A 25,634-nucleotide genomic window follows, 5' to 3' on the forward strand; every position below is an offset into this window, starting at 1 on the left:
TGATTTAATAATTATTTTAGGAAATTAAATCCGTAGGTACCTTTTGCTGGGATTCAGATTACGAATCAAATAAGGAATACCCCTAATACAAAGGATATTAAGTTATTGCATTTTTGGCACGGTCGCACTGAAAACAAATGTGCTATGATAACACCAGAGACCTTTCCTTGTTAGAAACGACGCTCTGCCGACGCAACTGAGATAGAGAAGGCTTGCAACTCTGCTAGAAAAATACCAAAATTTTTATAAGTTGTAAAGAGAACACTCTTAACCTTAAAGGCTTTTGTGGCAGTCGTGTCACGGTCACACTTACAGCAAAAAGTGAGAAAACAGACGGTTTTGTCCAGTTTATTTTATTATATTTATTTATTATTACAAATGGATCACAAATAGACGGTATTGGCAGCACGCCGTGATTAACAGCTTAATACTGGGCGTGACTTAACCGGTTGTCAGTTGCACGAAATGCGAAAATAATTCGAAATTTGTTGCTGTAGTTGTGTAATTTGATTTGAGAGAGTGCGAGGCAAAAACAAAAACAAAGCAAGATCGCGCGATATTGCGTCGATGACGTAGTGGAGTGCGTGTGTGTGCTGTCTAACTTGTTCGTTTTAGACAGCAGACAATTTGTGATTTAATCACAATTCAATTTATTGACTTCTAACTAAATCAACAGTAGGCTAACAGCAGAAATTCCCACCTTTTATTTATTTATTTTTTTTTATTAGAATCGTGGAAAGAAACCGCTACTTTGCGTCAACGAACGAGGGAGATAGATAAACGAGAGAGAACAAAAACAAAAGAGGAAATACGGCAAAAGGAAACCGAGCGACAGAGAAACCAAAGATACACAATCCACAGACAGTTTGTCGGAAATTCAAAATTACAATTGAAAATTCTTTGGAACCGGATTGGCAGCCGAGCCGAGCCCCGCTCCCCACCGCCCCTCGCCGACGCCATGAACGCCCTGCTACGTCACAAGGGACGCAATCTGCGAACGAGTCACCTGGCCCAGAATGTCTACAAGCGCTGTAAGTTGGCCAAAACAAAACAGAACAAAAAAGCAAGTCGCAAATCCCCCAAAACTTTCCATTGATTTTGCCCTTTTGCGTGTGTGTGTGTGCGCCACTTATCCAGTGTTTTGTTTTGCCTGCACTTTCGCTGGAACGCAACAGCTGAGGGGCTGGAAACTACTACGTGCGCTGGAATTTTTCCTGGAAAATAGTACAGTGGAATAGAAGCAGTGGTGTTGCAAAAATATATTTTAGGGGGATGTGGCCCAAAATAACAAATGAAAACATCCTAACCAGGTTGCGGTCTGAAAACCCCTTTGAAGGTCCGACACTGCTTAGGGATTTTTGCTGCTAATTTAATTACTCATATTGTTATTCCCGTTGTTGACTTTGGATCGCGACAATTGACAATCTAATCTCCCTGCCTATTTGTATGGCTTATTATTTGTTAATCTATTTTAGCTATAACTTCTACTTCCCTCATATGACGAGGGTTTGGACTTACATACATTTCGAATATCAGCGATTTAGCCGATTTCGAACTAATTCTTGTAGTGGAAAATAACATTTTCCCCTGTCCATGTCAATCACACTTTGGCAGAATTTCCGCTACAGATTTAGCACCCTAACAACGAACAGGTGCCAAAGACAGGTACCAGAAAACCCCAGACCAAGAGGCACCTGTGGAGAAGTACAGTCAGAAACTATTGTATAGACCTAAAAGCAGGTCTAGTCTAAGATCAGTAGAGGGATTCGAAAAGAGGTCAGAATCGTCTCACTTTCTCCACCGCAATTCCTTTTTCTTGTTTCCTCTTTTTTCGCTCAACCGCAAGCACAATCATTCACCTTGAGCAATTGCCAAGAATCGGAAAATCAAACGAGAAAATAAAAGGAAAAGTGCGCTGTAAACAATTGCACTCAGCGCACATTTCTGAATGTTTGCTACATCGTTTATTTATAGAGAAAGGGAATTCGCAAGGTTTGTGTGGGTTTCGGCTCGCCTTGTGGTTTATGTAAGCTCCACTCCAGGTGCTAATTTGGTCCCCCTGTCGTCTGCGTTTGTCTGTCTTTGCCTTTGCTATTATCAACTTCAAATCCCAACAAAAATCCGTAATCAAGGGGTATAGCGCTTATCACCCGCAAACTTTTCTACTTTTTGTTCGTTGTGATTAATAATTTATTGTGTGCTTTTCTTTTCATTCTTTGTTTGCCTTTTTCGCCGGCTGTTCAAGATTGTTGAACTGATTTCATTTTCATAGAAAGAAAGGAAAGGTGTTTCGGAAAAGCCTTCCGTCATCTGAGTGTTGCTATAGATTAGGTTCATTGACTTTTTTATTTCATCCGTCCTAGAAATCTTTTTAAAATGGATTTGAAAAGGCTATATCCCTACTAAGCATAGTTTTTCCTTTTGCAGATCTCAAATCTAGTTGCTGCGCCTGTAGCTCGACTAACTTCACAGATGAGCGCACTACAATAAATGAGCGGCTTAGTAGATCTTCGTCAACATCGGTGCTGGAGATCAGCAGATCGCTCGGCGCCCACCGAAGGTTTCAGCCACACGCCAGCTACGGATACCACTACTCTGGACATGGATTTAGGCATCTGTACACTAGCCGGACGATGTTGGAGACTTCCAGCTCAAAGATCGACGCGACCGTCAAAAAGCTGAAGAACCAGCAGAAGGAGAAGGTCGAGGAGATAATGAAGGAGGTGGCCAATGGTCAGGCGACGGCAGTAGGTGGTAGCAATGTAGCTACGGCCACTGCCTCTTCAGAGAAGGGTACCAACGCAAGTGCGACGGCCGGTTCTACATCGACGACTGGCTCGTCGACTTCTCTTGCACAAACTGGAGACAAGACAGTAGCCAAGCCCAAGAAACCACTTCGCACTCGCATTTGGGACGAGCTGGTTCACTATTACCATGGCTTTCGCCTGCTCTTTATCGACGTGGCAATCTGCTCGAAACTCCTTTGGCGGGTGCTCAACGGGAAGACACTAACGCGCAGAGAGAACAAGCAGCTGCAGCGGACCACCTCGGATTTGTTCCGCCTGATTCCCTTTTCGGTGTTCATCATTGTGCCCTTCATGGAGCTGCTGCTGCCGTTGTTTATAAAATTCTTCCCCGGCATGCTGCCATCCACGTTTCAGACCTCAACCGACCGGCAGGAGAAGCTGCGCCAATCGTTGAGTGTGCGTCTCGAGGTGGCCAAGTTCTTGCAGCAGACCCTTGACCAGATGCCTGTCCAACACAAGGAGCACAGCAGCGAGGAGGCCAAGCAGTTTGAGGAATTCTTTACCAGAATCCGCAATCCTACTGAGCCTGTGAGTAACGATGATATCATCAAGTTCGCCAAGCGATTCGACGACGAAATCACCCTGGACTCCCTCTCCCGGGAGCAATTAGCGGCCCTGTGTCGTGTACTAGAACTAAACACGATCGGCACCACCACGCTGCTGCGTTTTCAGCTACGCTTGAAGCTGAGATCTTTGGCCACTGATGACCGAGTAATTGCTCGCGAAGGCGTGGACTCCCTGGATCTCTTAGAGCTGCAACAGGCGTGTAAGGCACGTGGAATGCGAGCCTATGGACTGACGGAGGAGCGTCTTCGGTTCCAGCTGAAGGAGTGGATCGATTTATCGCTGAATGAGCAGGTGCCGCCAACGTTGCTGCTCCTATCGAGGACAATGCTCATTTCCGACGATAGCATCACCACCGATAAACTCAAGGAAACCATGCGTGTGCTGCCGGATGCAGTGGGTGCACACACACGTCACGCTATAGGCGAGAGCGAAGGTAAGGTCGACAACAAGACCAAGATCGAGATCATCAAGGAAGAGGAGCGGAAGATTCGCGAAGAGCGCGAGGAAGAGCAAGAAGAAACTATCGCTAAGCGATCGGCAATCAAAGAGGAGATTCCCTCTCCTTATGTGTTTGCTGAGAAGCTGGCTGCTAAGGACCGCAAGGAAGAGGTTTCAGTTTCAGAGACCGACAAGGGCATATCCTCTACGGATGTGCAACTTTTGTCCGACGCTCTGAAGACCTTGTCATCTGATAAGCAGCTCGTGGTGGAGAAGGAAACAATCAAGGAGCTCAAGGAGGAGCTTGCCGATTACAAAGAAGACGTGGAGGAGTTGCGCGAGGTGCGCCAGGTGGTCAAGGAGCCTGTTCGCGAGAGTCGGGCGGCCAAGTTGCTCTACAACCGGGTCAACAAGATGATCTCCCAATTGGATAACGTGCTCAACGACCTAGAGGCTAGGCAGCATCAGATCAAGCAAGCGGATTCCAGTGATTATGTGGCTTCAAGTCCCAACGCCGAGCCGCAGCAAATGGTCCATATTGATGAGCTTGTCTCCACCATTCGACGAATGAAGGAGGCTTCCGATGAGGAGCGGTTAAAGGTTGTGGGGGATCTGCTGGTCAAACTCGATGCGGACAAAGATGGTGTGATTTCGGTGCACGAGATCACCAAGGCGGTTCAGAGTATTGACAGCGAGGCCACCAAGATCGACAAGAAGCAGCTGGAGGAGTTCACGGAGCTGCTGTCCAAGCTGGCGACACGGCAACGCAAAGAGGAGATTGTGCGCATCGACGATCTAATGAGCAACATCAAGGTGCTGAAGGAAACCAGCGATGAGGCACGTCTCAAGCACATTGAAGCTGTTTTGGGAAAGTTTGATGCCGACAAAGATGGTGTGGTGACTGTGAATGACATTCGAAAGGTAAGAACGCCACGCAGAAGTCCAAAAGTAGATTTAACTAAGAAAGAATTCTTGACAGGTGATGGAGTCCATTGGTCGAGACAACATCAAGCTGAGTGAGAAGGCCATTGAGGAACTGATTAGCCTCCTTGACAAGGAGCAAGTCCTGCAGGCAGAGCAGAAGATTGAGAAGGCAATTGCCAAGAGTATGAAAGAGGCTGAAAAACTGAAGTCAGAAGTGGACAAAGCGGATAAGGACTTGGCCAAGCTTGTGAATGATATACACGACTCTGCTAAGGAAATTCAGGATATTGCCAACGAACTGCGAGATAAGGAGGAGGAAACGCCCGATAAAGCTAAGGAATTGAAAGCCGAGGTAAGATTTTATATAAATAACTTAGTTTTAACTTGTTCAATGACCTTATAAAAATATTTATCAATTTATGCAATTATCCTACTCAGCCGGCGTTTAAGGATACGGCCAAAACATTAAAGGATAACGCGAAGAGCCTGGACGAGACGTCTCCGAAGGACACCAAAGTGGAACCCAAATCGCCGACCAAAGGTTCGACAGGATCCGGACCGACCGGAAAGTCCGGTGGTGGGGCTGGCGGTGGTGGGATCAGCGCTGCAGCAACGACGGAATCGACCCTACGAGAGGCGGCCGAGCGGCAAATAGAAAAAATCCTGCCCTCCACAGACATAGGACTGCCGCCCACGATACAAACTCCACCGCAACCCCCGACCTCCAAGAAGGCGACAGCCACGGCGTCGACCCTGTCCACGACGATCACGGCCAAGAAGCTGCTCTGACAGACTGTGGAGACCAAGGAGGGAGCGGCTGAGACAACTCCTCAGCGTGTACCTAAGCCGAAGTGATGTGATGGAGTAGGGGGCGAGTAAGAGGCGCTGCCCGTGTGTCCCATATTGTTCCGACTATACAAAGAATTATTGTTACCAATTAGCATAACCGTAGGATGAAAATGCGACTGTATTTAACGGAGTTCGAGATCGTGTCCTGGAGCAGGACAAGAGGTGCGTGCTATACTTAATGCGTGGCTGTAGTACGGTATCTTCTCTAAGTAAGGCACAAATCAGATACTAATAGAAATACATAAGAATATACCCACTTACTCAATGTATCCTTATTTCTAACACCCTAGTCTTACAAAAAGAAACCCACAGATACATCCGCGATATGTGTTGTGCACACCCATCCATTCGGCCCAAAACAATATTAGCGAAGCCATTGTGATCATTAAGCGAAATGTTAATTTACGATTTATACCCTCCTCCTATCGGATGTATCTACATCAAGAAATGAAATAAGCCGACTGGTTTTTAGACCTAGCCAAAGCTGGTGACGAGATATTGCAGTCTAATTAAAACCACGTGATAACTCTTAACAATAATGTGTGTGCTTGAGTTAGCTAGAGAGAATTTGTAAAAGTGTTTCGCAAATAAAAGTTAGTATAAAAACAATTAACTGAGTGTAATTTACGAGGCCAACAAAGTCGATTATTTTTATTATTACTTGTGAAATGATTTTCCATGCAAATGCACAATTTCTGTCTGGCATTATCAACAATTTCCCAGAAATTACTACTGAGAAGCCATTCGGGACTTTTAAATAACTGACTCCGACCGAAAAAGTGCTCTTACAAACCGCATTGATTGCTAAGAATTATATTTTTGCATTGTTTACTGCCTCGGGAGCGGAATGGTGTTTCATGACCACCCCCAGCAGCCGGGTCTTGCCAACTGACCGGCTGTGATTCGCAATCGGCAACCACAAAACCCAAACTTTTACGGCCAAGTTAGTTTTGGCCAACGTGAAGCAGGGAGCTTGGGGTAGCGGAGGGGCAGTCCATGTTCAGCATCATATCCTGGGCAATAGAAGTAATAAAAATTACCACAAAATGTTCAAAATTTTCATCTTTGCTTGCCCGCTGACCCATAAATTCCCATCATATTCAGCAACGGCCAAGAAAGTGTGGTACTCGTAAAATATTTACAAATGTTCCCGAATGCTTTGGCCTCTTTTCGAGGCGAACCATAGAATATAATCGAGTGAAGGACTGCCTTAAATAAGGATTAGTTCTGTGCGTATGCCCCAACATTAATCAATCCCAGTGTGTGCGAAAGTACACAGGAAACTTCCGACCAACTACCAAATCGAAAGCAAATAAACGCAAAGGGCTGGAAAAGAATAAAACGGAAATTTATTTAAAGGTAAATAAACCCGCCAAAACGCGAAACAAGCCAAATAATAATAAACTTCAGCTCCGCTGGGAGGGAATTGTTGTTTGCAATCAGGCAAAACCCAACAACGGAACAACCGGCCACCGCAGACAGACCGACTCGTCGGACCAGGGGTAGGATGCCGGGATGGGTCCAAAGGGGTCGCAGGATATGGTAGATGGACAGGAAAGTTCTGCTTTGTGTCTCGGCGAAAGTTTGCGCAGCTCAAAGTGCTTCGGATGCAACAATGAAACTCGAAATCTGCCATGAATTGCAGACAATCAGCGACAGAGGACATACCATAAGACAAGCGGACTGGGAGAATCTAAAGTATTTCGCCATGGAACGAAGTTAATAAGTTTGAAAGCCAACGCCCCGGAGAATCCCTCAATGAAATGAAACTAGCAGGTCGGCGTAAAAATGGCAGAATTATTTGAAGAAATGTTACAAAACAATTAAAAAGTTGCCGACTTTCATGAGTCAATCAAAAGACCGGCAGCCGCAACGAGTTCCTGAAAGTTGCCCAACTTTGCCCCACTTTAAATGCCAGACAACAGACGGCAGAGGACGCAACAAGCATACGCCCAGTTGTACGTCATATGAGCAGCAGACATCCTTCGCCGTCCGCCGTCCGCCCTCCGTCTTCCATCTTCCACCCCTTTGCCTAATGCAATTTGTCCTTGCTGCATTTTATTTTCTGGCCAATCAGAGGCACAACTTGAAAAACTGCTGCATTTTCGAAAGCAGCTAAACAACAGAAGTCGGGCCTGTCAGAAAGTCGGCCTGTCAGTTGAAGCTCTTGGCATGTGCTCCACATATCGTATTATAACTCGGGATGAGCTCGTCGAGGCGCTGATGCACACCAGATGCAGATGCTCAAATGGATTACTGAATTTTTACATTTAATTTGCTCTTGCCGAGCCCTGGCAAGTTTCTTTTTCCATAAAGTTTTACTTTTCAATCTTGGGCCACAAATAGTCATAACTAGGTCACTAACTGAATGCTTTGAAACTTCATTTGATCTCTGATTTCATAGGCTTGACAGAAAATTGATTATAGAATTATTCTTCGGAACATTGTTATTGCTATTTATATAAACCGTAGGCGGCAAGTCAATAAAAGATATTCCCAGACTTTGGGGCTAACTCGCTGAGATGACAACGTGATAAGGTTTATGGTTATACACAGTCGGATTTAGTTTAGTTTAGTTTTAGTTAGCTAATAGTAAAACCAAGTATTTAAATTTACATGGATATGTTTTATTAGTTGACTAGTTATGGACATTGGAAAAAGTATACTAAACTGTACTAAAGGTGGATCTAGTCCCGTCTGGGTAGTCGCTTCTGATAGGGATCGGACTCGCGGTGGAACCAGCCATACCGCCAGCTGGTTGCCTCGGGATAGTTGTACTTGTCGTCCGGGCTCCGTTCGTATCGCCTCTCAAGATAGGAGGCACGCTGGCCATTCCGCAGCAGAAGAAGCTCCGCCGCGGGCACAGATTTCATGGGATATCTGATACATTCGCCGAATCCGGTCTTCTCCAGCTGGGACAGGTGGTAATGGAAAACGCCGTGCTCGGAGGGGCGTCGAATCCGGCTGGTTACCCCATTAGAAATCCGTAGGGGAATATAAAACTGATTGATCCTATTGGAGGTAGAGCTCCTAGTGCTCCCAGTGGTCCGCGAGGAAGCTGCTCTTACAGTTTTCGGGCTGTCCATGGCTTTTCTTACTATTTCTTCTTTAACTCTTGCAAGTTTTATAAATCGTTGGGGTTCGTTCTTTTGCTTCGACTTCGATTTCTCCGTCGTCTTCTCGGAAACCGTAGGAGGTGATATATCACAAGCAACTGAAGAATCCTTGGCCACATTTTTTCCCTTCTCCTCGTGAAACACTGAAATCAGTGGAACGAAGGCCGGACGCGTACTCACGGACCTAATATTACCTGGCTTAACCGAGACTACTCGTTGCATCACTGCACTTTGAAATTTGGATGATTCTTGGTTTTTGGCAGATCTAAACATTTGGCAAAACCAATACAATATACACTTGTGTAACTGAAAAATTTCTCTAAAACTGACAGAAAAGCGTAGATCTGTAGGCCTACTTTTGTGAGCTGTTTCCGGGGAAGTATTTAGTAGACTTTGGTAAAAGTTCGTCTGTGAAAAGAGTACATCTTTAAAGCCATCCGGCCAGAGTTTATGTCTCTTATGAATGCGGGTTTTGATTCTCAATAAATGGTAATCCCCGGCTGAGTTTTCCTTTTCCCTCGTAACCCGAATTTGTGTTTATTTTCAATTTGTGTGGCGGTGTGAACATATAAAGTGGATTATACAGAGATAAGAGCGCTCTACAGACACATTTTTCTCGTGTTTTTTTAGCCTGGCCAAAAGGAAGCGTTGGCCCGCACGTTGGCCATAAAAATATCGCAGATATGTCGCCGCACTGTGAAATGTTTATATGCACGGGGTCCCGTGTCGTGGTTGCAGTTGCTCCACTGCAGTTGCACCGGGAAACTCCATAAACCCAGAGAAATCGACAGGTCCTTCCCGTCGCTCTTAGAACTTTAAGGATAAGAATGTATATGTGGTATTGATTTGGTCTCTATCCAATTGGCTGTTTACTCCCAACTCCCTGCGGCTCTTTATTTGGTGGCTCCGTTGAAGGTGTCTTTGGTAGTTTCTCCTGGTTTTTCGGGATTTGTTTGTCTGCCTTCACCTGCACTTGCCTCCAGGAATAATGCATAAATTAGTTGCACGTCTGGCTTTTCTATCTGAGTGTGTGAGCTGGGAAATATATCACTGAAATTCGAAACTTTCGGTGCGATTGCGTGTTCTATGTGACGTTTGATACAGTATCGCAGATTGATTTTGCACATCTCCGATATGATAGATGGGCGGGGTGTCATTGCAATGCACTCGGAACTGAAAAATTGAACGACTTGCAACTTTAATAAGTCGAAAGTGCGCGACAGCTGAGGCACTCACAATTTCCTCGACCTCGCTGACCATTAGCGGAGAACTCGCTCTCTCCACTTTTCACTTCCCGCACCACCATTCGATTTGACTCGATTCGCTTCCATTTCCATTTTCTTCCGAATGCTGCATTTTTCTCCATTTCTCCATCAATACCTTCCCTTCTGCTCCTTAATTCGCACAGCATTTGTCGCCATTTGGCTTTTAGTTAGCTGGCAAATGCGGAAATGCGGGAAAAGTGGAAAATCGAGGGGCCGAGCTGCTGACTGATGGAGTTGCAGTTCCACTTGCACTTTACTGCAATTGGGTGCACTTTACTAGCGGTTGCGTGAGAGAAACTTGGAACTTGGAAATGGAATTGGCAGTGGGCAAGTTTAAACTTCTAAATTACATTGCTGCACGCCGCAAGACCCCACAGCCTTCGCAGCAGAGGTAACATTTGTTCCTAATTAAACCGAACTCTATCGATATCGAATTCCCACACACGCCATAATGACGTAACGAGGAGGTCCTGCTGGACATTATCGGGTTTATAGTGGTGATTCCGAGACGGTAAGGGAATGCATTTCATTTCTGTGCCATTAGTGTTCGATCTGTACCTACTTTCGTGTCCTGGCAGGATCATCTTCGGCTGCCAAGTTCAAGAGGAACAGCTTGAGTAAACGCAAATGACCTTATACCCGACCACCGAGAGGGCGGGTGTTGTTGGCCAAGCCAAAGTTCGTTGACTCAAAACGACACTTTGGTGCCAGGATCTCGCAGCATCTCCATAATCATCAGGGGAATGAGCAGGGGCAGGAAGTACAGGAGGTGGAGCTGCGAAAGGACTAAGTCAACAATGCCGTGTGCATTGCTAGGTTTATTAAAAAGGGCTCAGGTGAATGTCTGAGGGCACCGTTTGAAACATCAGGTGCGTCCCCTGCTCCTCGCCTGTGTTTACTTAACCGAGACACACGCAGAGCTACGTATACGTAATATAGAAATAGAGATGGAGCCATGGCAACCTGAAGCCTCAGGTTTGCCTTTGGAATAGCCCCCGACTCGGGAGCCGTCTGCCGTCAATGGTCAAAGGTCATTTGCATTTTGCCATCGTCAGCTCGTCCAGGCCAACCAAACAATAAGCACGTTGACGCCTGGCAGGGAAGGGGAAGGGCTGGGGGAATACAAATACAAACTGATTAAATGGCCGAGATTGGAGGGGCAGTGAAAATATTTACAAAGACCACAGCTGCACTAAAGTCGTCTATGCTATGCTATGAAACTATAAGTATTTCTTGGGGAACGTTTAAGGTATCAAATCGGCTATAGAATAAACATTCTAATATGGTGGCCTGCTCACAACCCATCCAAAATATTAAATTGGAATATATTTATTCTATAACAAACTACTTTTTGTGGAAATGAATAATGATTAAAGCACTGAGTGATAAGGCAGGACTAATTTAATGCAATAAATTCCATAATGTCAGAGGGAAGCGGGTGGCAGGGACCCCAAGGTATGACAATAAAAATTATATATACTTTCCACAATGATTAATTGACAAATTGCTGAAATATGTTTTTTTCGTGCCGCAGGCAATCGGGGACTGCCAACATTTTCACCATGTAAACACATTACTAGCGTCAGAACTCCCGGCCCAAGCCATCCCGATCCCGATCCCAATCCCAAACATTCACATTCCCATTCCCGTCGTGTTCAAATCGCTCGTCATTAATTTCCACACATCGGAGTGGGACTTTCAGAACAATGGAATCACTTGAAACTGTGCTCCAAACCTTGTTTATCCACAACAGCGTCCTCAACTTTTATTGGGTCTTTAGTTTCGCCGGCGAGGGGGGTTGTGGAGTATGGAGTGGACTTAAGTGGGTTCTTGGGTGCTGCTGGCTGGTGGATGGTGGCTGGGTTGCTGGGTTGCTGGGTTAGAGGCAAGAAAAACAACAATCAACACCATTTGACGCTACAAATTAAGCTCGAAGCAAACAAATCGTGGCAAGTTCCCTCGGTTTTGGCCGCCAAAGTTTCTGCTGTTTTTAGCACATGTTGTTGCCTTGTTTTATGTGGCTGTCTTGTCTGCTCTCCCGCTCTTCTGCTTTTCCGCCTTTTCCGCTTATTGCTCGTCTCAATCCCAATTCCCCGAAACCAATCCCATTCCACTCCTCGATTGTCTCAAGGGCAATTCCCTGTTCGGAGCGAAGGAGCCCCTTCGATTGGCAAAGCTCACTATTTATGGAGCAAAAGTGCTTAATCAAATGCCAAACGGCAGGGGCACGCACCGAAAACACGGCGTATACTTAATTTTCTCACATTGCCCGGGGCCAAAGCATTCCGTCCCCCATCTGCTACTTTGCTCTGAGTGCTAATGAAGCCATGGTCTTAACATCGAAAATTCCTATTTAATTAACAAGTTTAACAAGGGTTTAACTGTTGATGGAGGCCTTTAGACGAAGGGGGGTGTGTACTTTGTAACTGAAAAAATTGAATGCATTGAGCTTATTGAAGCCTTTAACCAAATACAAACAAAAAGCTTAACACTCGTTACCCAAATTATATTATTAAATGAAAAGCAAATAAGCAAATACAATAATTCATATATAAACATATGCTCATAAAGTTTTTGCATCAGTTACTAGGAATATGGTTAACTCGCGGACTTTAGAAAACACAAATCATGGAGTTTTTATATTCCGCGGCCGGCTAATGCGTTTCGATTGTCAATTTTGATAAATGCCTTTATTAATTCATTTAGCGCTTGCCCAGCGGCGATGCCAATGAAATTTTAAACAAAAAGCGTTTCTACGATTGCATAAAACATATTGGCCAAATGCGAAATCTGAAATGCGAAATGGGAACTGCAAACCTTTGGACAGGCGACAACGTGTGTAAATTCAGAGTGTCCGGTCGTTGGGAAAATAATTGCATTTTTGTGATTCTATTTGCAGGTCGTTTTGTTTGCCGTTTCGCTTAATTTATTTATTCGCCAGCCGCACTTTTAGTAAACGTTTGTTTTGGGGATTGGCTATTGCCGGCTGGCACGTGTTTAATCCTGGTGAGTATGCGCCACACCTCCAGGACATGCCGGACTGCTCGCTGTCCCCTTCTGCTGAACACGGTTGTCATAAAATGTTAAATATAAATTTATGGCAGAGCGCGCGCTGCCGGCATACTAAGCACCGCATAAGAAGTTCGTCGGAGAGTCGCAAAAGGACTCCGCCGGAGAGTCGAGGCTTCCCCGGTTGGCTAAGCACATTAGCAAAATGAAGCTGTTCCGATTACGATTACATTGGCCAGAGATTTGTGCTTTTGTTGCACTTTGTGATTTTGTTGTCAGCATTTCAGCCACAGGACTTGCTTTACTGGGGAGCAGATGCCAAGGACCTTGTCCAGGACCTCTTTAAACAGGGTCGGATGCTTAAACTTGTTTCTCCGAAAAGGTGAGCCAAACAAATTGAAATTTTCACAAAACATGGCAGGTTTTATTGTAATTGCCCGATTTAGTTTTGACATCGCTAATCTGATTAAGTTGGTAATTGTTAATTCGATCGTAGATTGGATTATGCAGATTTACCTTTATTGCAGTGAATTCGATTATTGCACAGTGATTTAATAGCCTGTTTTTAAATTGAAAATAAATCATATTTCTGACAAAAAGTACATTAAACAGCCATAATAATCAACTTCAAAACGGCTAACCACTTATCATAATGGGTACAAGACTGGTCTTATCTCCCATAATAAGTTACTTTTATTGGGAAGAAGAAAGCTAAACTTGAAAACTGAGAAAAGGTTTAGCAGGCGCTTTAATTTTATGCTAACATCTTTCTGCGCTACGACATTAACTTGAAAATTTCCAGCTTGCGAACAACTTACACACACCTATTACTCATTTTCAATTTCAGTACCAGAAAGCAACTCAAATGGCCGAGCGGTATGATCGCGCAGTGACCATTTACTCGCCCGATGGTCACCTCCTGCAGGTGGAGTATGCCCAGGAGGCTGTGCGAAGAGGATCCACTGTGGTAATTCCCTGCCATCTTGCCTTGACCTTTATTTAATCACCCAAAACCGACCTAAAGTTGGGTCTGCGCACCAACAACGCCATAGTACTGGGCGTGGAGAAGAGGTCCGTGAGCGATTTGCAGGAGGAGCGAATGGTGCGCAAGATTTGCATGCTCGACGACCATGTGGTGATGACCTTCTCCGGGCTGACGGCAGATGCTCGTATCCTGGTAAGCCGCGCCCAGATGGAGTCCCAGAGTCACCGCTTGAATTTTGAGAAGCCCGTGACCGTGGAGTATATAACACGGTGAGGAAGAGTCCTCCTGAGCTTAATGCATATATATAATATATGGATCATAATATATATAATATATAATATATATGCAATGCGTAGTCTCTCAGTGCAGGCCACAAAGCCAATCGAGTTTCCTTCTTACCCTATCCCCTTTTTCATTTTCAGATTCATAGCCCAGCTAAAGCAGAACTACACGCAGAGCAATGGAAGGCGTCCGTTCGGGCTGTCCTGTTTGGTGGGCGGCTTCAACGAGGACGGCACTCCGCACCTGTTCCAAACAGAGCCCTCGGGCATCTACTACGAGTGGAGGGCAAACAGCACCGGCCGGTCGGGCCAGCCAGTGCGGGACTATATGGAGAAGCACTCGGACGAGATTCTGGCCTCCGCCGACGAGCCTACGGCCATCAAGCACATTGTACGCACCCTGGTGAGCGTGTCCTCACTGACCCACAACCAGATGGACGTGGCGGTGCTCAAGTACAAGCAGCCCCTGCGTATGATTGATCACAAGGTGCTGGCCGATCTGGTGCGCACGGTTCGCTCCGAGTTGGAGGCTGAGGCGGAGGCCAGTCGGCGGCCCCGAGTTTCCTGAGTCTGGACATGGCCCCGGGCCAGATTGTTCGCACTTTCATGACCAATCAAAAGTTGATAACCAGTCCTCGCGCTGCGTCTCCTCTTTTTTTTCGGCAATTCAATTTCGGCCTGGAGTGGGGGAAAAGTAATCAGCAGGAAAAATGTGTAAAGCGGGCAAATCACTTAATTTGTCTCGAGGGCGTATTTGCTTACTTTATCACTCCGGCGGAGGCGCGTCCGCTCTTCTCCGGCCAACCAAGTTAAAAAGTTTTAAGTGAAAATGGGAATTGAATTTTTGGGAAAAATAAGAGAAGAGCGCGCACACATGCAGAAAATATTTGTCATGGTTTGATTCAATTCCTTTGATTTCGGCCTAAAGTCATATCTATTGATGATTTTCCTAAATAATATATATTTTACCTGATTACCCAATCTAAATTTAAGTTGTCCTTCCAATTGACATTTCCTAACAACAATGCATCACTGTTTTTTGCTGTGAGTTCCATTTGGATCTTCTTTTTCCTCTTTTTTTGTTCCCCAGACTGTCATTCTGAGCGTTAGAAGTTTACCTTCCATTTCCTGAAATCCAGTGCTTTAACCGAAAGTGGCTTCAGGGGTTAAATATGGCCGCCTTTATTAAGGTGTTCTTAGATAAGGCTTCTTAGATAACCCTTCGGAGAGGCCTTGCCGGTCTGCATTACTTCATCGGTGAGCAGAAGGTTGCCAGCTATAATGGAGGAGGAGGTCCTGCTCAGGTCGCAGCAGTTATCAAGGATGCCGGGTCGAGGAATTTCCCGGTTGCACGGTCAAGTCCCACGCATCCCTTCGTCTCACGTTGGGCATCCGTCAGATTGACAATATTGCCCTGAGCGTCAAAGCCGCTTCTTGTTGCCACGACTTTTACAAAGTCTCACCAAAAGTGAACACACACCCTTTAATTATGAACTTAAAAACTATTAAAAACCAATTACATAAAAGGCAACTCTATAACCTACTTTTACAATCGGTATTTTAATAATCGATGGTAGCAGGCCGTGAGATTTGCTGTCATTTTTTTCGAACCGGATTTGCTTCAGTTCTTTTTTACAAGCCCCTAAGAAACATGTCGCGCGCGTAAGTTAATTAGATTTCTTTAGGAAAAAGAGAAAAGTACTCATTCCATTCCCCCTCTTAGCCACAGCCACGACTCAATGGGAGATGGCAGCTGGATCAGCTGGTTTCTGGCCATCAAGGGCAACGAGTTCGTTTGCCGCGTGCCCACCGATTACATTGAGGACAAGTTCAATCTGACTGGCCTGGAGTATTTTAGCCAGACTTTGGACTTGGTTTTGGATCCAGAGTTCGATCACCAGGGCTGGGACAACGGGGTGGATACGACCGATGCGGAGCAGCTGTATGGCATGATCCACGCCCGCTACATACTCACTGCGCGGGGCGTGGAGGATATGTGTCTGAAGTACGAGAGGGGTGACTTCGGGGTGTGTCCGAGGGTCTTCTGTAAGGGGCAGAGGACCCTGCCCGTCGGCCTTTCCGACCAGTGGACTCAGTCTCACGTGAAGATCTACTGTCCGCGCTGCCACGACATCTATCAGCCCAGATCGCGTTGTGCGCTGCTGGATGGAGCCATGTTTGGGACCGGCTTTCCGCATATGTTCTTCATGCAGCTGCCGAATATGAAGCCTCAACCTCCCACCGAGAAGTACGTGGCCCGGTGAGTATATGGATGTGGCCTCCGTAGTTGTTCTTACCCAGAAGTTCCCATTTGCAGTCTCTTTGGCTTCCAGCTCCATGAGCAGGCCCTGATGCCAAGTGAAACGCCTGAGCCGGTGCCAATAAGTCACTTATCCTCGACCAGCAAGTCCACGTTCTTAGAGTCAACCAATCCCAACACTCTCCCCATTGCCTCCCGGCACTCTCCCTTCCTCATGCACAAATGTTGATCTGAAGTCTTGTTGTTGCAATTAAACGGATTCTGTATCAGTGCGCTGATATGGCCAGGCAAGACACACCTGATACTATACCAAACACACAGAGCTGGCCATATCAGCCACTTGCCAGCTTGAATGGGTAGCAAACTGAAGAGTCGTTGTCTTTATTAAAGGCAATCATCTGGTAGTTTTGAACCAGAGAGTCCGCTTAGGGCTTAGTAGTTTGCACTCTAAGAAAGTATTGGTAATAACTTCTCACTAAGCAGTGAGAAGAATTACTAGTCTTGGAAATCACAAGTTCCTGGTTCATACGTAAGGTCCTTGAAAAGGGGACCTATGGTTACTATAGTAAAGATGAAGGGAATTCGATAAGAGTAATATATATTTATCTCGGTGTGTCCTGAGTTCAGTGGATTGCGCAATCAAAATCCACTTGCCGACACGACCTGCTAAGCCGATAATGGGAATTACACAGCGCTGAGGCGTCCGCAAGGACTCGAGTCCTGCGATTGCTGCGAGTCGCGGCAAAAGGAGTCGGCTCCTGTTCCCGTTCCTGTTTCTGTTTCTGTTCGTGTTCCACAGGCATCTCCAACAAGTCATGCCTTTATTATTATTTACTGCCGCCCTGGCGCTTTCAGTTTTCAGTTTTCCGCACCACTCGACGCATTTTGCCCGTCGAGTGGAGAATGGAGCACTCTCCCGCCTCCTTTTCTCTCTTTCCGTTTTCGCTTTCTCCCAGCTCTCGCACTTTTCACACTTAATTTCATTAAGTAATCTTTCATACTGCAGCTTTTATTGAGTTTTAAACTGGCAGACCGTATAATGAGCACGGCGGGTGGAAAACTCAGGAAAGCGGAAAAAGGACAGCAAGAGAAGGCTTCGAGAGGAAGCGGGCGTTTTGTTTTACATTACAATTGAGCCGGGAATGTGTTTTCTTATTGTCTGCAGAGAACGGCTTTTCTCTAGCGACTCCTTTGTGGCTCTCCGGCCACTTGTTGATCCGCCCGCCATCATTTATTCATGGCATTTACCAATTTACCACACGGAAATTCAAAACTCGCACTGTTATTTGTGATATTTACCAATTCCGGACGGAGCCTGGATGTGGATAAACAAATCCGAATGCTGTTCTAGTAAACAAAGTACTTGCATTCGATTGGAAACTCCGCTCCAACCCGGCGATTTCATTCTTTTACCAGTCTGTGTTTTCCAGAATATTTGATTGTATCGCCGCTGGCTCCTCCTATCACTACTCTCCTAGCCACCACCCAATTTTGCCGCCAAAACTTACCACGGAAATAATATTGCATACGGGCTTTCGGAAAATATCTCCCTTCGCTGGACAAACAATAAATACAATTCGAAACAGGCCTTTCCAATTTCAATTTTCTGAATGAATCAAAAGCGATTGGAAAATAGTGGGGGAAAATGGAAGTTCAATGTTTAGGTTTAGGTTTCCGGAATAGAAAATAAACAAAAACAATTCAAAATTACTTCTGAAAGTTTCACTGAGTTTCGTTACTTAGACCTTTATTTGTTTGGCTATCATCTAATTTGATTATTAGTTTAGTTTCTTTTCGAAACTATGAATTTGATATGGAACTCTGTGCTAGCTTAACATAACAATGAAGATGATTTTGGTTATGTTATAAAATTGATAAAGTGTATTTAAGCTTTCACGTGGAAATTCTTTTCTCCCCGCTTTTTGTCCGCAATTTTATGCATCTGAGCTAATTGTACGACTTTCCAGGATGAACCTGCCCGGCCGGGCTAAGCGATTCAGCAATTTGTGGTTAATGGCACTAAATTGGTTAACTTTGCAGGCGGCAACTTTTTCGAAACTTGCCAAAGGAGAGGAAGAGGAAGAAGGCCGGTTCCGTTAATTTTGAGCTGAGCGGTCGACTAAGCCCGAAAGACAGCAACAAAGCGCTGAACGACGACTGATTAACCCGTTGGGACGGCTGGCCTGCTCCAGAAAGAGGACCGTCGTAATTATCCTGACGAGATTGGCCGGGCAGAACACTCCGCCGGAGGTTTCCCGGGTTCATCAGCCTGGTTAGCAGTTGAAATTAAGTTACGGGCGGTGCGCCGGACATGTCTGTCCGGTAATAAGCTAAATGAAAACAAAAATGGATGTCACTCAGTGCCGCAAATTGATGAAGATGAAGATGAAGATGGCGGCGGAAGGATGCAGGAGGAGGTGCTGGAAGAAGAGAACGTAACCCAATAACTTTGGCTGCGCATTAATTGGAATTTATGAAGCTGGCCACTCTCCGCCGGAGATTCTGTGCTAAACAAAGCGCGTAATGCGTGCCAAGTGACCCTGGAAAGGGTTACCATCCGATCCATCGACTACGCCGACAAAATGGGAAAATGGCGAAAGCAAAGTGGGAATGGAAATGGAAATGGCAAAGGAAAACTGGAGCAGGGGAAGAGGACTTGTGCGCCAAGTTTAAGTGCTTTTAAAAAACCATTAACGTCATTTCCTTGGCTGTCTGGCTCCATTGGATGGTGACTGAGCTTCTGGCTGGGCTTCCTTTTTCTATATTTATCTTTGGCGAACGGACAACATCAATACAATAAGTTCTAGGAACGTAAATTTTGGTAAAATCAAGTCAAGGTTTCTTGGTTACTTTCCCTTCTTGGTCGGGGCTGGCTGGAGAGACCCAGATCCCCAGGTTCCCGTTGGATTCGGCACTGGTGCTGGTCTATCATTACCAGTTGGTGGCGGCTTTGTCACGGAACTGGCCTTCTTGGAGCCTCGTTTTGTCCTAGGCCTCACGGGAGGCTGGGATTTCGGCAGACTGACATTGTCTGGAGATTTAGGTTCAGGCTGAGTGGGTGCTGCTGGTCTGGTTACCGGACCTGTAGGTGCAGGAGGACCTTTTAAGCTTGTGGTCGACGTCTGGACAGTTGGGACCAATTCGGGCTTGGTTATAGAACCGATAACCCTGTTTGCAACCGCTCGAAAGGATGGTGGTTCCTTTTTAGTCAAATCTGGCATGGGTGGCAGTTTCATCGACATCTGGCTGATTTTCCTCTGGCTATCCAGCGGATCGTTGTGGATCACCTGCATGGGACCAGGACAAGCCCCAACGGTGGGGGTGTCCGTGTAACAGATATGACGGCCGTAGTCAAAGGATTCCGTGCTGTCCGTGGCGGGCATTCCCCTGCGATGGAAGCAATTGATGGGGCAAGAGGCCACGCAGGGCGTATACGGGCTTTCCACCTCGGCCAGCTTTTTGATCTTCACGGAATTGCAGTAGATCTGGTGGCGATCGGCCACCTGCTCCTCGCGGCACATCTCGCGCTGCTCGTACTTCCTGTAGGCCAGTTCCGCCTTGGAATAGAATCCCGGCCAGCAGTAGTCCCGCAGGCGACTTCTCTTCACTATCTTGCCCTCTGGTCGCATGTCCAGCTGGTTCTCCCGCTCGTAGCGATCCACGGCGGTGGCAATGGGGTACAGGGGTCGACCAACTTTCCGGGACTCCTCCATTATCTGGACAGCCTGCTCGAAGAACTTCTTGTCGTCCTCCAAGTAGGGATCCTCATTGCAGGCAGTCAGCTGCATCAGTTCAGCGCGACGCTTCTCAAGGAACTCATCCCTCTGGCCGAAGAGCACGTTTCGCAGGTCCTCCTTAACCTTGTCCCTCTTTCGTTTCTGGGAGGCCTCGAAGAACCGATTGGCCTCGGCGTTCTTGAGGCGGCGGGCCACATGGAAGCGCTGCAGCTCCTGTTGTCGCCGAAGCTTCTCGGCGTCCTGCTCCCGCTCCACCAACTGGTACGCCCTGCGCTGCTTGGCCAAAACTTCTATCTCGCACAGGCGCCGGTTCTGGTCCACCTCCGTCTCGAAGGCGTGGCGGTCCTCCTCCTTTATCTGGCGCTCCTCCAGCTTCCTTTCGAGCGCCTTCTGCGCTCGACAGACGAGGATAGCCTTTTGCTCCCTGTCCTGCTGACGCTTCTGCCGAAGCTCCTTAACATGCCTTCCATAGCGACTGTCCAGGTTGCGGCTGGCCACGATATAGACGCAGTTGCGCCGGTCGTCGATGGCATCGCAGATCCTCTCGTCTGCCAGAGAGTTATAGTAAATACTAAGAGGTGGCTATTGGTCAGCGATTGCACTTACGCTCTGCGATCTCGGCCTTCTCCTCTATGGCATCCCGATGAGCTTTGCGGTAGAAGGCTATCTTTCGAGCCTTCTTCTCCTTGAGCTCCTTCTCCTCCTTCTCCTGCAGGCATTTGTACTGCGCCCGATCCACCTTCTCCTCGAAGATCCTCTGTTCCCGCTCGGCTTCCCTGATCTTCTCTCTCTGCGCAATGTCCTCACGCATGAGTTTGGCGTGCTCCAGGTTTTTGGCCGTCTGTTTGGCTACCTCCTCCTCCTCGGTGGCATGACCAAAGGGTACTAGAGCTGCCGGGCATAGGTCCTCATCGGCCCTCTCCTGCGCACGGGCTGCCTCGGCTATCTCCTCATTTAAGGCCTCATGGTACTTCCTCTGGTGGATCATCTCGCTCTCCAGGAGAGCCTGGTGCAGGGCTCGCGGTCCGGGCTTCAGTTGATCCAATAGGTTGTTGGCCCGCAGGATCCTCTGCTTGCGCAAACGCTCGTCCGCCAACTTGGTGTCCACTTCTTTGACGGCTTCTTTGGCCTCCTTGAGCTTGGCCCTTTCCGACTTCTTGACTTTTGGAACTGTGGGATCCGTGAATAAGCTGCACAGCAGATCGTTGCCATCCTTCAGATACTGGCGGTATCTTCGCTCCTCCTCCACGGCCTCCATTTGGGCATGCTTCTCATCCTGGCGAGAGCGTCCTTGTATGGCAGCAAATCTCTTGGCCGAAATCACCACCGGATGTCGCGTGAAACGCTTCCTCACAAAAAGTCCATCAGGACCAACCGCCTTGGGCTTGCAAACATTCATTTTGGCTCTGGAAACATCGGCTATTGGCTCGAGGGCGTGTGATTTGTTTAGACTCCCCTGAACACTGGAAAGCGTTGCTGGATTCGATATTAACGAGAAAAGACTGCACACTGAGTTTTGCTATGATAGTGTGATCTTCTAAATGTTAATGTCATTTTCTGGTTCGTTGTGCTTTGTGTTGGTAAAAGAAAGAGTTGGCTGAACATATCGTCATGGTGTCATTAACAGGCTAATAGTTAATCGCAAAATAAATAAATCATTATTATGAATGTATTATTATAAAGTTATTAGGATCTTATTTTAATAGCAAAATAATTACTAAATAAGTGGCCTTTCAAACTAAAATACCATTAATTACAAAAAGAACTAAACTGAACTAAGTTATTATACAAAAATGTTGCCCTTCAGTCTTCAGCCAAGCTTCAGCGTTGAGCCATGGACTTAAAGTTCTTAGTTTTAGTGGCATTTGGATGTTTCGCCTTTCTAATCTGCGGTGTAAGATGGTAACTTGGCTGCAATAAACGTACTTACACTGACCCTTAATAGGAGGCGCCCTTTGTAAAGATGACCAATGCGGTGTGCGAGTCCTACAACAAGTCGTGGGTCGTGTTCCACTACTGCCGGCTGAAGGCCTATTCCCGGAACAAAACCAGCTTGAATGTAAATGCCACCTTTCTGGAGCCAGCCAACAATATTTTTGTAAAGATAAAGCTCTTAAAGAGAGCGAATGGCTATAAGCCCTTCCTGATCGATTACACCTTCGATGCGTGCGAGTTCATGCGGAAGCGGAACCAGCCCATAGCCAAGATCATCTGGAAGATGATCAAGGATGTGTCGACGGTGAACCACACCTGCCCCTATGAGGTATGTCGATCATCTATTTGAAGTCCTAACATTGGCCATCTCCGTATTACAGGGTCTGCAAGCCGTAAGCGACTTCCATGAAATCAAAATCCCCCTTCCGTGGCCCTCTGGGGAGTATCTCCTCCTAATAGATTGGATATTTTATGCTAAGACTCAGTTCTCAACAAATGTATACTTCACCTTTATAGAAGATTTATAAGCGACCATTAGCAAGGCAAATTATCTGATTTCAAGCGAATCTGGTCATTATTGCAATACAAGTACTTAAATACAGCGATCGTAATCGGGCATCGGAAATTGCCCATCAACCAAATTGGCTATTTCATCGTCAAGCTCCAATAGAGTGCCATATTATTCTAGAGGTTTAATCAAAGCATTTCGCAGACTCCCTCGTAAAACCATGGACTTCAAGTTGGGAATTTTGTTGGCATTCGGAACGATGGCCTTTCTTGTCTGCAGTGTAAGATATCCTCCAACCCGTATGATAATCTATGGAAAGTAAATAATTACTCTGAACTAGGAGGCACCTTTTGTGAAAATGACAAACGTGGTCTGTGAGTCATACAACAAGTCGTGGATCGCCGTTCACTACTGCCGGCTGAAGGCGTATTCGCGGAACAAGACCAGCTCGAATATAAATCTGACACTCTCTGAGCCAACCAGTAATGTGTTCGTCCATGTGAAGCTGATGAAGAAGTACAACGGCTACAAGCCCTTCTTGGTGGATGTCACCTTGGATGGCTGTCAGTTTATGCGGAAGCGAAATAATCCCACAGTGAAGATCATCTGGAACTTGATCAAGGATGTGTCCACTCTCAACCACACCTGTCCTTATAGGGTTAGATCGCTTTCTAAGGTGTTAACAGATTCTAAAACCTTTCGTCTTTTAGGGCTTGCAGATGCTGAGCGACTTCCATCGCATTGAAGTTCCAGTTCCACTTCCAACGGGAGACTACCTACTTATGTTGAACTTTTTGTTCTTTGGCAAGAAACAGTTCGGAACAAAAGTCTATTTTACCTTTGTTGAGGACTTGTAAAAATAAGCTGTTCTGTCTTACTTAGAAAAGTCAAATATATAGCAACATTTTCCGCGAACTGGAGATCAATATTCATGAAATTGTAAACTTCGAGCAACATTTTAGGATAACTTTTATTTCAGCAAAATTTCCCTTAATTTCCGCAGTTATTTCCGTCATAAATCGTGTGTTTGCAGACTGAAAACTGTGCCATTGCAGCACATGATGCTTTGGCCATCCGCAATTAGATGAACCCCAATTAGTGTTAATCAAATTAGGCCAAAACCTGGCGGAGGGGTCGGCGGGACCAAATGGTGCCCAATCCAATTCCCGGCAGGCGTCAAATTATACAGAAAACTCAGATGGCGAACAAATGGGAATCAGGAAAGAAAAAGGAAAAGTTGACTTTCATGCGAAAAGTTTTTTCGGAGTTTTCATGGTCGGAGGGCGTGAATTCCTGCATCCAAATTTTCCGGCTGTTTGGGGGGATTGGATTTCGCGGTAGGGCGCTGAAGGCGCGGTCAGACGCCAAACACCGGCGATTATTGTTAAAAAATGCAGCGGAGCGTGTAATTTTTCGGGCACGAAAGAAACGCAAAAGAATCCACATCTACAGCCACATCCACATCCACATCCAGATTCAGATTCAGATTCAGTTTGAGATTCAAATTGCCCAAAGAAACCATTGCCCCTTGGGAGGAGGGAAGGGACAGGGCGGCTTCTGAAAATTGTTTTGCGAAAATTAGTTTTCAAACTTTTCTTGTTCGTTTATCTTGCATTTCTGACGGCCGCGTCCTTTCGCCCTCGTCCTGTGTGGCCAAATGAAAGTCTAAGCGCAGTATGCGATATTAATTTGCATTTGGGCCGTGCTGTCATCTGGGCCAGTGGGAGTCGAGGAGGCTCCGTGGCACAATAAAAATCAAATTTAAATAATTTTTAATTTATTTAGCCAAGCCACGGCGGAGCTTTGCTGATGTTTTTCTGTGTAATTGGGCTGTCCGTTGTTGTTACTTTTTGGGATCCATTCGTTGGCTTCCTTTTAAACGGTTTCCACGTTATTGCCATGAAATTACCTTTTGAGTGGGCCAGAACGGCGTTTTTTGGGCCAGTATAAAAACAATATGTATGCAAATCGTTTTGGTGATATTTATTTATTTTGATTTAAATCCTTTTTTGCCTATTCAGTATATACTTTAACACACATCTCGCATCAGTGAACTAAATTAGACGTACTTAACTGTAAATTTATTTGGCTTTAACTATTACGTTTCTAGGCTACAAATTAAAATGATTCAACAGCAATGTCCGCATCAACCGACTTAAATTCTTGACAATCACAAAGTTAGGATTTGATTTTGATTCGTAGAACAGTGAGTAATTTGGTATAAGACTCGAGCTATGGAACTAGAACTATGATTAACCACAACGCTTTAAGGTCCGCCAATGTCAGGACTACTTTGATCCTTAAGTGGTAAGAGTGGGGGAGAGGGGGGCCTTTAACTGCGAGCGGGATCTGAGAGGAAAGTCTGATATCTCTGTGTCTTCCTACGTTCTTGGGCCTCTGAGGGCGCCGAAGGAGCCAACCAAGTTGGCCAAAACCATTTACCATCTAGTCTAGTTTATTTTAGCCGATGCACACACACAACAGTTACGGTTAATCTATGTATACGCGGGTATGTTTGGTTCGGGAACTCAGGGTATCACGCACATCCAATGAACACTTACTATGGTTAACGTCTGCCTAACTGGCTGAATTCGATGGAGGGTCGTGGTCGTAAAAGAAGTCCCCGGACTGGAGACTTTCGGAAGGCAGAAGCTTGAAGTACAGAAGGTAACAGTCTAGCTAATCGGATTCGGAAACTATTAGACGAATTCCTCTAATGAAAATAGTTCTTACTTTGATGTTGGAGGAGGGCTCTTCCAGGTTTCCACTGATCCCTTTGTAGAAGTGAAATCATAACTAAATCGAATATTACAACCTATGCTGCTCTGGGACGCGATGACGAGAAAGCTACCCAGATTTCTGTGAAACTGAACCCCCGACAGCTCCCTTATGATCTCCTAGACTTAATCCTAATAGACGACACACATATTACGGTTTGCTCATGCGATACTAT

At 46.0% G+C, this 25,634-nt stretch overlaps 7 protein-coding genes across 9 annotated transcripts; 5 read left to right on the top strand and 2 right to left on the bottom strand.

Moving 5' to 3' along the window:
* Positions 1-283: 283 nt before the first annotated feature.
* Positions 284-5,845, top strand: LOC108107394 (mitochondrial proton/calcium exchanger protein). Of its 3 annotated transcripts, none has more exons than XM_017214912.2 (5): positions 284-321; positions 729-1,031; positions 2,428-4,733; positions 4,792-5,088; positions 5,175-5,845. In XM_017214912.2, the coding sequence occupies exons 2-5, from the start codon at positions 959-961 to the stop codon at positions 5,523-5,525; spliced, it is 3,027 nt and encodes a 1,008-aa protein (XP_017070401.2). In that variant the 5' UTR covers positions 284-321; positions 729-958; the 3' UTR covers positions 5,526-5,845. The 3 variants fall into 3 exon arrangements, with proteins under 3 accessions (XP_017070401.2, XP_017070402.2, XP_017070403.2); XM_017214913.2 differs by having other exon boundaries at positions 310-396; XM_017214914.2 differs by lacking the exon at positions 284-321 and adding an exon at positions 583-675.
* Positions 5,846-8,263: 2,418 nt separating this feature from the next.
* Positions 8,264-9,046, bottom strand: LOC108107228. The gene has a single exon (XM_017214647.2). The coding sequence runs from the start codon at positions 8,972-8,974 to the stop codon at positions 8,273-8,275; it is 702 nt and encodes a 233-aa protein (XP_017070136.2). The 5' UTR covers positions 8,975-9,046; the 3' UTR covers positions 8,264-8,272.
* Positions 9,047-13,789: 4,743 nt separating this feature from the next.
* LOC108107220 (proteasome subunit alpha type-7-1B) lies at positions 13,790-15,228 on the top strand. Its single transcript, XM_017214637.2, has 3 exons — positions 13,790-13,942; positions 14,000-14,229; positions 14,383-15,228. Exons 1-3 carry the CDS (start codon positions 13,841-13,843, stop codon positions 14,807-14,809), a joined length of 759 nt encoding a protein of 252 aa, XP_017070126.2. The 5' UTR covers positions 13,790-13,840; the 3' UTR covers positions 14,810-15,228.
* Positions 15,229-15,866: 638 nt separating this feature from the next.
* Positions 15,867-16,905, top strand: LOC108107215 (suppressor-of-stellate-like protein). Its single transcript, XM_017214632.2, has 3 exons — positions 15,867-15,903; positions 15,965-16,501; positions 16,559-16,905. Exons 1-3 carry the CDS (start codon positions 15,893-15,895, stop codon positions 16,728-16,730), a joined length of 720 nt encoding a protein of 239 aa, XP_017070121.2. The 5' UTR covers positions 15,867-15,892; the 3' UTR covers positions 16,731-16,905.
* Positions 16,906-19,246: 2,341 nt separating this feature from the next.
* Positions 19,247-21,687, bottom strand: LOC108107213 (trichohyalin). Its single transcript, XM_017214629.2, has 2 exons — positions 20,845-21,687; positions 19,247-20,786 (listed from the first exon to the last, which is right to left on the bottom strand). Exons 1-2 carry the CDS (start codon positions 21,635-21,637, stop codon positions 19,348-19,350), a joined length of 2,232 nt encoding a protein of 743 aa, XP_017070118.2. The 5' UTR covers positions 21,638-21,687; the 3' UTR covers positions 19,247-19,347.
* Positions 21,688-22,072: 385 nt separating this feature from the next.
* On the top strand, positions 22,073-22,700 carry LOC108107195. Its single transcript, XM_017214611.2, has 3 exons — positions 22,073-22,132; positions 22,184-22,501; positions 22,554-22,700. Exons 1-3 carry the CDS (start codon positions 22,073-22,075, stop codon positions 22,698-22,700), a joined length of 525 nt encoding a protein of 174 aa, XP_017070100.2.
* Positions 22,701-22,901: 201 nt separating this feature from the next.
* On the top strand, positions 22,902-23,538 carry LOC108107194. The gene is made up of 3 exons (XM_017214610.2): positions 22,902-22,961; positions 23,022-23,339; positions 23,392-23,538. The coding sequence occupies exons 1-3, from the start codon at positions 22,902-22,904 to the stop codon at positions 23,536-23,538; spliced, it is 525 nt and encodes a 174-aa protein (XP_017070099.2).
* Positions 23,539-25,634: the final 2,096 nt, after the last annotated feature.

The sequence above is a fragment of the Drosophila eugracilis genome, unplaced genomic scaffold, assembly GCF_018153835.1.
Source record: "Drosophila eugracilis isolate 14026-0451.02 unplaced genomic scaffold, ASM1815383v1 contig_1765, whole genome shotgun sequence".
Lineage (NCBI taxonomy): Eukaryota > Metazoa > Arthropoda > Insecta > Diptera > Drosophilidae > Drosophila > Drosophila eugracilis.